This window comes from Benincasa hispida, chromosome 5, assembly GCF_009727055.1.
Source record: "Benincasa hispida cultivar B227 chromosome 5, ASM972705v1, whole genome shotgun sequence".
Taxonomy (NCBI): Eukaryota; Viridiplantae; Streptophyta; class Magnoliopsida; order Cucurbitales; family Cucurbitaceae; genus Benincasa; species Benincasa hispida.
In genome coordinates, this window is record NC_052353.1 from 3,181,340 (window position 1) to 3,191,969 (window position 10,630).

At 34.0% G+C, this 10,630-nt stretch overlaps 2 protein-coding genes across 2 annotated transcripts; one reads left to right on the forward strand and one right to left on the reverse strand.

Moving 5' to 3' along the window:
- Window positions 1-1,186: 1,186 nt before the first annotated feature.
- LOC120078757 (WD repeat-containing protein WDS homolog) lies at window positions 1,187-6,020 on the forward strand. The gene is made up of 5 exons (XM_039033065.1): window positions 1,187-1,305; window positions 2,025-2,815; window positions 3,485-3,586; window positions 4,770-5,405; window positions 5,516-6,020. Exons 2-5 carry the CDS (start codon window positions 2,168-2,170, stop codon window positions 5,696-5,698), a joined length of 1,569 nt encoding a protein of 522 aa, XP_038888993.1. The 5' UTR covers window positions 1,187-1,305; window positions 2,025-2,167; the 3' UTR covers window positions 5,699-6,020.
- Window positions 6,021-7,014: 994 nt separating this feature from the next.
- LOC120078054 (ammonium transporter 1 member 2-like) lies at window positions 7,015-9,779 on the reverse strand. The gene is made up of 2 exons (XM_039032244.1): window positions 9,260-9,779; window positions 7,015-8,216 (listed from the first exon to the last, which is right to left on the reverse strand). The coding sequence occupies exons 1-2, from the start codon at window positions 9,762-9,764 to the stop codon at window positions 7,276-7,278; spliced, it is 1,446 nt and encodes a 481-aa protein (XP_038888172.1). The 5' UTR covers window positions 9,765-9,779; the 3' UTR covers window positions 7,015-7,275.
- Between the last annotated feature and the right edge of the window lie 851 nt (window positions 9,780-10,630).

Consider the following 10,630-nt stretch of genomic DNA (forward strand, 5'->3'; position numbering starts at 1 on the left):
TGGAGACAGATTTGTATTTCAGAATTGGTCGCAGTTAACCACCTAGAACCACTATGGAGGAAAATTTTTAATTAAATAATTCAATTTCTCGCTAATTTTTTTAGGAAAATTATTTCAAATGGTAAACCTGCTGAAAATATTTACAAAATATAGCAAAATTTTAAAACTACGAAACTTCTATCAGTATCTATCATTGATAGTTCTAAAATTTTGCTATGTTTTGTAAATATTTTGATTCATTTTTCTATATTTAAAAACATCCCATTTTTTTATATTATTAGTTCCAGATGTGGATAATAAGAATTTAAAAAGAAATAACAAAAATAATTACCTATCAAATGATTTGGATATATATTTTTTAAATTTAGAATTCAAAAATATTCATTTTTTACACTAATTGAAATATATACATTATCTTGACCATTAAATAATAAAACTTAAAGTTAAATATAATATTTATATAATAATAATACATAACATTAAATTATTATAATAAATATAAGAAAAGAAGCTAACATGACAGAGATGGGAACGAGAAACGCATTCTCTACCCATATTTAACTTTTGGGGGATTGTTTCCCTCACTTCTCTCCTTTACATGTGTTCAGATGACTCAAAAATTTCGATTTACTCAATCCAACCTTTACGGTTCAAGTTCGGGTTATTTTAGGTTAACTCATGAACCAATCCAAACTTAATATTAGTTTTAAAAAGTATGTTTCTTTTACTTATGATGCAATTATATATACATGTATTAATTTTAATTTTATGATGATTTTACAAATTTATTCTTCAACAATTTCTATAATTAATTTTTTTAATGCTTAAAAAAAATTCATAATCTAAATTGAAATTGAATTATAATCTTGAATCAGTATATTAAAATAATTAAATAAAATTTTTATGATTGAATTGGATTGGATTCATTATCTAATAAAAATTATTTGGGTGGAAGAAACTTCCAAATAGATGAATTTAAAAAATATTTCGACCCAATTAAACCCAACCCACGAACCACGATATTCTCCCTGTTCCCCCGCTAAACGGACAAAGGGAACCAAAAGACAAATATAACAATTGTTTTTTAGTTTTTCAATATACATTACTTGTCCAGAGCCAGGGGTTAAGAGGTAAATTGATAATTCGATATTTTAAAAGAAAATAAAAAAGAAAATCTCAACGACGTCGTTTAGGCTTGCCTCCTTCAAACTGCCTTCGGTTCCTTCCCGACTACAAGTCGTTTCCATTTCTTCACCGGCAATCGCATTGAGTAGCTCTACAATCTCTGCAATACATTCTCAACTGGTTAGCAATTTCGTAATCTTCTTAGTTTCTTGTAATTTGTAGACCTTGCATTTTGATTCGGTTTTGTTCTGTTACTCATGTAATAGTTTCGTTTTTTCGTCATAATTCAGCTTGCAATTGTTCTAAACTCGGACGTTTCCAATTTCTTGTACTTATACTCTAAGAATCTTGGCTGGAGCCTCACGGTCTTACTTTCTTTTGCGATTCAACGAATTTTCTTGTTGGTTTGGGTAATTATAAGCTTGTTGGGTTTCTTCAATTATTTGTGCTTGCAATTAATAATTTGTGTTGAGTGAATCTGTGAGTGAATATTATAGGCTAGGTGTATTTCGGGTAATGGTTTGAGTTTTTATTATTACTGTCTGATCAATAGATTAGTGTCCTTTGCTTAATATAGTCTTGATGTGATGGAAATTTTGTGCATATGGCCGTCAAGAAGTGAATTTTATCAGTGTTCTAGGTTTTGGTGTATCTCGGCTATAATATTCAATCCCAGGTGGAGATTGAAGTTTTTAAATCTTGGTCAAGAATGGATAGTCTTGATTTTATCCAAAGATTTTTAATAGTAATTCCTCTCTCTTTATTGTAGTCTACTGCTGGGACACCGTTGAACCTCTATCTCTATTTCTCTATTGTATCTAATTCTTTTGATACTCGGTTAGAATTCTCATAATTTTTGGGTTCATTCTTGTTATGAGTATATCTTTGTTGAATTTCAGGATTTTGTGCTTGCAAGAAAATAGCTTCGATCAATCTGGACATAACTGTATCTTGGCTGGTTAAAATATTGATCTTTGCCAAAACATTGAAGGGGGAAGGTATCATTAAAATGGCATAAGATTTTCTCACAGGTTGTACATCCATGGAGAGTTCATCTGTGTTGCTTGGATCCAAGGGCCTAATAAGGAAACATGAGTTTGTTAGAGTCATTATTCAATGCTTACATTCATTTGGTTACCAAAAATCTGCACTATGTTTGGAAGCGGAATCTGGTATTTCATACAAATCTAGTGATTTCAAGTTGTTGGAGTCTCAAATTTTCAGTGGTAATTGGTATGGTTGCATTGACACAATAAATGGCATCAAGGATTTAACTGATGATGTAAGAGTTTCCGCCCTGTTTCTTATACTAAAACATTGTTTGCTTGAGTACTCTAACTGTGGGGATGATGCATCAGCACTAACTATGTTGCGTAAAGAGGCTCCAATTTTCCATTTTAGTAGAGACAAAATCCACAAGCTTGCTTACAGCATATTTACTTCTAAGAACACGAATTTGGATTATTCAAATGACAATGTCATTCATGAACTAAGAAAAAAGTTGCTGCGAGATTTGGAAAAAACTCTTCCTCCACCAACTTGTTTGCCGGATAGAAGGTTAGAGCAACTGGTTGAAACCACTGTAATGGCGCAGATTGATTCATGTATGTACCATAATTTTTCGGGTGCAGTTTCAATCTATGAGGACCACTGCTGTGGCAGGGATCAAATACCAACAGAGACAATTCAGGTGCATTTTATTATGCTCATACTCCTTGTTTAAATTCTCGATTTCCATGCATCATTTTAGATGACTTTGGAAAAAATGATTTCATATGCTAAATATTTTGATGGAATATAAATATTTTCACAATTGGATCGAGTTTTTTCAAATTCATGTAAGTAGTGTATGAATATAATTTTTACAAGCAAATCCATCATAGAATAAATTTAGTAGTCATGGTCACATAGAGGCGTAGATTGCCTAATTGGACTACTAAATATCTAATTGTTTCTGAAGGATAATATATTATTGGATGAATCCAGTAGTCTAGTTTGGGATGTATAGGAACATTTGGTTTTCAGGATTAAAAGAAACTGCCTGACCGTTTGCCTTTGCTCATATAGTTTTTGAGTGAGTGATATTTGTGCTAGTTGGATTTTTTGGTAACTGTATGTCTCTTTGGAATTTTGCCCCTGTCTGTAATTTTTCTTCTAGCTCAGTATTCATTGCATGAATATGATTGAAATTTGAAATTGAACGATCCGTGATCTCAGCCTTTTGCACTCCATTATCAGTTTGTGGGCTAGAAGAAAGAAAAATGGAAAGAGGATGATACTCATTACCCACACAGGATTACTCAACATCTTGTTGGATGACTTAATTTTATTTTTTAAAAGAAATTTTCTCGCTATGCAGGTTTTGACCGAACATAAGAATGAAGTTTGGTTTGTTCAGTTTTCTAATAATGGAGAATACTTGGCCTCTGCATCCAGTGATTGCTCGGCTATTATATGGAAGGTACCCTTAAGATCATATCTTTAATTTAATAATATTAGAGTTGTCATTATTATTACTGTTTACTGAACAGAGACAAAGATTCGTTAGTAATTAAAAGGAGTCAAAAGGCACAACCTGAAGGGAGACAAGTCAAATCCCAGTCAGGGACCTTAACAAAACCTCCCCAATCAAGATTTAGTTGAAGTTATCTTTTGAATATTGCCTACCTTATCAACTTTGCATATAGAATTGGAAAAACAAATAGATTCTAGATCAGATTTGCCTATTCAGCCCTCAAACATTATCCATTTTCAATTTATGGTCATAGATTCTAGACATTGATTCACTTTGTCATAGTTTTTACAGGATTTGATACTCAAACATAGTTAGGTGACTTTGTGGTTAGGCAACAACATGCGGAAACTACTTTTCTTAACTAGTCAGAAGGCATACATGGTTAAGTTTTTGCCTTTTTGGTTCATGATTCATTGCAATCTGAAATAAAGCTTGGAGTTGCTGCTGAAAATATTTTTACCCAAAACATTGAACGTTATTTTCATTTTGGTTTGTCATCTAGGTTTAAGAATGGATGTCATCAGAGACCTTGTTATTGTTTGATTGCCTTATTTGTCAGTGGCATTTTTTTCGATTAAAATAATTTCTCATCATAACAGTAATAAACAGAAAAAGATCGTTACTCAAAACATTAGAAATGTGCAGCACATTTGTAATTGTTGCTTTCGTGTAGAGAATGTTTGGCCTACCAGTTGAGTTCATATACCTTCTCATGGATTGGGGTGGAGTGAGAAGGAAAAGATATATATGAAAGAAGTTGGAACATAAAATTTTGCCAATCCTAATAATTTTTTGGGTAAAATTGAACTTATAAATCAGTAAGAGCATATAATCTCTTGTTTACCAAGTCACAGCCCCACAGATAAATACATGTTTTACAAACCAAAATTAATATAACCCATTTTTATAGTCAATTCAAGCTTGAGCTAAATAAATTCAATCTCTCCAAACCTAAGCTTAATAGGTTTGGAGCCTTGAGATTGCTGTGTGATGGTCTTGATGAACATCTCAAAATTCTAGATCATATTGTCGTATTTATTCTTTTTCTTTTGCCATTATTATTTTTTAATACAACTACCTTGATTGGAATATACTCAAGAGTTTAGTTTTCTTAAATATTCTGTGTTAGGTGTTGGAAGATGGTAAACTGACGTTGAGACACATACTTAGGAGCCACCAAAGTCAAGTTTCCTTTGTAGCATGGAGTCCTGATGATTCAAAGTTGCTCACATGTGGACACGCCGAGGTCCTCAAGTTATGGGACGTTGAAACAGGTACCTGCAAGCACACATTTGAAGATCATGGCTTTATTGTCAGCTCGTGCGCATGGTTTCCCGACTCAAAGAGACTTGTTTGTGGCAGTGCTGACCCTGAGATGGGTATTCACTTGTGGGATTGTGATGGAAACGAGATAAAGGCCTGGAGAGGTACAAGGATGCCTAAGATATTGGATCTTGCAGTAACCCCCGATGGAGAAAATCTTATAAGCATTTTTTTGGATAAAGAAATCCGTATTCTTAATCTGGAGACGAATGCTGAAAGAGTCATACCGGAGGACCACTCTATCTCATCGTTATCAATCTCAGGAGATGGCAAGTTTTTCATTGTCAACCTCAACAACCAGGAGATACACATGTGGGATGTTGCAGGGGAGTGGCAGCAGCCGCTGAAGTACACCGGCCACCAACAGAATAAGTACGTAATTCGGTCCTGCTTCGGTGGGGTTAATAGTGCATTTATCGCCAGTGGCAGTGAAAATTCGGAGGTGAGAATCTGTTTTTATGTGTCGACTTTCCTCATGTTAAGATAATCTCACTTCTGAACTTCCATATCCCAGCAGTTATTCATTTAACCTCACAAGTTCTTATTGTGCAGGTCTACATCTGGAGCAGGCATAGCAGTAAGCCAATTGAGGTTTTATCTGGACATTCAGCAACTGTGAACTGCGTCAGCTGGAACCCGAAAAGGCCAAAAATGTTAGCATCAGTGAGCGACGATCAGACAATACGTATCTGGGGACCAGCATCATCTAAGAATGTCAAACCTGGACAAAGTTAATGAAACAAAACAACTTGGTAAAAAATTTACATAGCTTATTTTGCTTCTTGGATTGTATTACCACTTGTGATGCCTTCATATATTTGTATATTTTCGGTTGTCATCCTTTAAAATTTTGGCATTTTAAGCTTCTTGTAAAATCCATCTCGTGTTCTCTGTTAATGTCGATTCATTTTTGAGAAAGTTAGACTAGACGACTATAGAATTAAGGCATTCTTTATAAGCTTTCATAGGCTCGGCAAAAAGCTCTGTATTCTTTTGTAATCGCCGGAACAGATATCAATTTAGAGCTCTAGCAAATGAATGATTGTATTTCTCCTCTTGATGAGGCATTCATAGTTTTTTTAAACTTCCAAATAATAGTCTGGTGTCGATTTCAAAGCGAATAGCTAGGAAATAAAAGCATGATAACTAAAATAGAACAATTGAAATTGCAATGGCTTTGGCCCAAATGGTTAAATTGACTATAATACCATGTGGAAATGCTATATTTAATATCTAAATCTTTATTAGAGGAATAAAGAATATAATTAGATAGAGTTGTTGCCAGTCTTGATTAGACCTTGAATGCAAATGTTGATCCTAGAAATAGTGATGATATGATGAGTTGGATTCCTCTCTTTGAATAGCGCAGTAAGATTTTGTTATCATTTGGAATCTCTTGGTTGAAAAAGTTAGGTATGTGAATGAGGTTTGAGCCTATATTGTTTCTATTCGTGATTTTCTCTATCTCTCATGATTCAATTTTTCACACGATGATTCAAATATTTGACGATCTGGCTTTTAAGTTCTCCCGCGCTCGCTTGTTTTATTGTACTTAAAAGAACTTGGAAGAAAGAATCTATCGTGATTTAATATTATCAGTTTGAATAGAAGACCTCTTTAACTCTATCATTAATTTAGCTTTACTATTAAAATAAAGTTGATTTCGCTTAAGTAATGAATACACCTTCAATTATTGTTGAGTCATGTTCATACTGATGATATAACTTTTTTATGAGCATGTATGTTTAGTCCCTAAGTCGAGTACGAGTTTTTTATTTAATCCTTAAATTTAAAAAGTATCCCTACATTTTAGAAAATGGCTTTTAAAGAGTTAAAGGAATATCGACATTAGGATATGAGAAATTATGTCATTACTTATGCATTAACTCTATGGATTATTCGTTCTTTTTCAAGGATCTTTTAAACTCATTCTCTTAAACTACTAGACTAAACTAAAAGTCTTTTAAATGTTAGGACTAAATAAAAACTTGCTCAAAATCATATTAAAAAAACTTCATAACCATCTGTCCATCCAAAATATAAAACATAGATTTCTAGAAAATTAGTTCAATTTCCTTTTAATCATCGAAAATATAATCCACTCTAAGAAAAGAAAAACACAACTATTTATCATCCGTATGAAATCAAAAGCTACGATTACAACCCCATTACAAAGAAAGAAAAACAATTTAAACTAAACCCACATATACAACAAAGCTTAAGAAATCAAATAAACATGTACAGGAAAGACAAAGCAATAGTCGTTCATCATTATTTTCCCCTCAAAGCTTCTCTTCATCATTATTTTCCCCTCAAAGCTTCTCTTCATCATTATACACATAAGCCAAACCGCCGTGGCTCGTCAAATCCATTCCGGCCATCTCCTCCTCCGCCGTGATCCTCAGCAACTGAAACTTATGCAACAACCAAAAAACAACCCCCATTGTCAAACTAACCCAACCAATAATCGATAAAATTTGCACCAAATGAGCCGCTAACAACCTCCCGCCGCCTCCCATAAGCAGCCCGTACGGCCTCTCCGGCAACCCTGGATAAATCTCGTTAACATATGCTTGTTTTGCAAATAACCCTGTGAACAAAATCCCCCAAGCCCCACATCCGCCGTGCAATTGCGCCGCCTCTAATGGATCGTCGTACTTCAATTTCTCCGCTAATTTGTTGAATCCGATCAAAACCCAGGCTGAGAAAAACCCGCAAACAATCGCTGCCCATGGATCCACCACCGCGCAGCCCGAGGTTATGGCGGCGAATCCGCCTAATAAACCATTGCAAACGTCGGTGACATTCCAGTGACCGACGAGGAGGCGTTTGCCGAAGAGAGTGGTTAGTGCTGCCGTACAGCCGGCGAGGGTTGTGGTGACGGCGGTGCGGCCGATGGCACTCCATTGACCGTAATAAGGGGCTGCAGGGTGGCCGTAGGCTTTAAGGATGTTGAGGAATGAACCGGGGTTGAAGCCGTACCAGCCGAACCAGAGGAGGAAAGTGCCGAGAACTACCAGTGTGCCGCTGTGGCCACGGAGGGCGACGGAGCGGCCGGCGTGATCGAATCGGCCGATTCGAGGCCCTTCTATGAGGGCGCCCCATAAACCGGCGATGCCGCCGACCATGTGGACGACGCCGGAGCCGGCGAAGTCGATTACGCCGGAGCCAAATAAGAGGTTATCGGACCGAGCAGCACTTCCCCACCCATCGGACGACCAAAACCAATGAGAAACGATTGGATATACCAAACCTGCAAATTAAAAAAAGAAAAATAAAACGAAAAATGACAAATGACAAATTTCATTATTCCAACCATAAAAATTTAGTTTCATTGAATTTAATTTTAAACAATGTTGCATTTAGTAACTGATCAAAATAATGAAAATTAAAATAATAGATTCAATGAAATATGAAAATTGTATTTTTTGAATTTAAATAAACCCGCCAAACTTATATTCATTTTGGATAAAGTTTATAATATTGACCTTGAATTTTTCTACTCACAAACTGTCAATAAAAAAAGGGACAATAATTTACCATAGAACAATAATATGATCAATTAAACTCTTATTAATTTAGAGAAAATTATGCTCTTTATAAAATGAAAGATAGTTTTGAAATATAGAAAAATGAATTATTTATGTATATAGGCGGTCATATTTTATTATTATTTGTAAATATTTTTAAGTAGTTTTGTTCATTTAAAATAATTTAAATTTAAATTTAAAGTATTAGACTCTCAATGCACAAGAATTCTAGTTAAATAAAAAATCTAAAATTCTTTTTTTCTTTTTTAGGAAAAAAAACCCTTAAACTTCTTAATACACAAGATAACTGGTTAAATAAATATAAATTTTAATTTTTTAAAAAGTATATATATATAATTATAATTCTTAATGCACATAGATTTCAAATCTTTCATACCTCACTTCTAAACAAAACTATGTTCAAAATAATTCATAGGCACATGAAATTGATTTGTTTTTCTATTATTAGAAGAAAAAATCTACCAAATTCAAAGTTCACAAATTTCATACATAAAAAAATAATTACTTTTTCCTGAAAATTAAAAAAAAAAAAAAAAAAATCATGCAATGAATTCAATGAAAATGATTAAGAAACACTATCAAATTCAAAGTTCATAAATCATCATTTCCACATTTTCATAGTTTCAAGTAATACATTTCAAAAGAAAAATATATCTGAAAAATAAAAGGGAAAATCACAAAGATGAGAAATAATAAATTTGAAAGTAGATGGAAATCAAAATCATCAAAAAAAAAAAAAACTAACCAGTTAAAACAGAGGAATATATCAAATAGGCAACAAACTGAGTTCTTTCAGCAATGGATCCACTTGTAATTCCAGCAGCAGCAATTGCAAAAGCCCATTGAAACAGAAAGAAGCCATAATCAAATGAAGAAGAAGGGAACTGTGAAAGCCCAAAATAATGTTGTCCAATGAAGGAATTTGAAGGTGTTCCAAAGGCCAAAGCAAAGCCAAACACATAATAAAATATTCCACCAGTGGCTGCATCAAGCACATTTGTTAACATAATATTCATTGTATTTTTGGCTCTAACTGACCCAGCACAAAGCATTGCAAATCCAAGCTGCATTGCAAACACAAGGTATGCTGAAAACAAAAGGTATGTGTTGTCAACCGCGTAGCTTGTGTCCACAAATTTTGTCGAGACGGAGTCGAATCGGCTGCAGATGTACTCGGCGACGGCAGTGGCGTTGGCTGAGCCGCCGAGGAGGAGGTGGAGGTCGGCAGCGGAGCAGGCCATTTCTGCCATTGTTGGAAAAGGAGGAGGAGGAGGAGATGGCAAATTGAAAGGTGAAAATGAGAGGGGGTTTTATAAGTGGTTTGTAAGAAATTATTCTACCCAAAAAAAACCTTGGGTTTTGGCTGGCTAAATTAAAAATTGACAAGTGGAAAGAGATTTTGGTAATTTAGAAAAGTTAAATTATTATTCTTCTTGTTATACAACCAACAAAAATTGTATGGAAATAAGTGCAGCATAAGTTGTACTTAATCATTGTCATTCAACCGTTGGATTAACTGAAAGGTGTGAATTATGAGAAAACTGTTTTTGGAAGATATCTAATGGTTGATATGAAACGATCATGCACAATCGGATTGTAGTAGATTCATTGAATAATTTTGTGACTAGGTGTAGAATGAGTCTAAGTATAGAGATTCTTGTGGATTCAAGAGATGGAAGAGAGAAGTGCCAAATGTGGGAAGAGGATTTCAACAAGATCCTCAATAGTAGGGGAGGGGTTAACTGCAAAATAAACAGCTCTACCCTCAATTTTGAAGTTGACAACTCTAGAGGAATTTGGACAGAGATTTTTTCAAAATAAAATTATTCAATGAGACTGATACGATGTGGTTGGTTATTTTTATAGTTAATTTAATCATGGTACCTACGTCATATGTGTTAACCTACATATTGTTGAACTTAAACAAAATTGATAAAAATGACAAATATTTCTATATGATTGTGGAGGATCTTGAAGAAGATTGAGGATTTGGTATCTGATATGTTTTTTCTTTTCAAATTCACAAAATCAAATGAATTAAGCAAATAAATGTTGGCTAGATTTTGATTTTTTAAAATCATTTTAAATTTTGTGATTTTTGGACTCATTTTTCTCT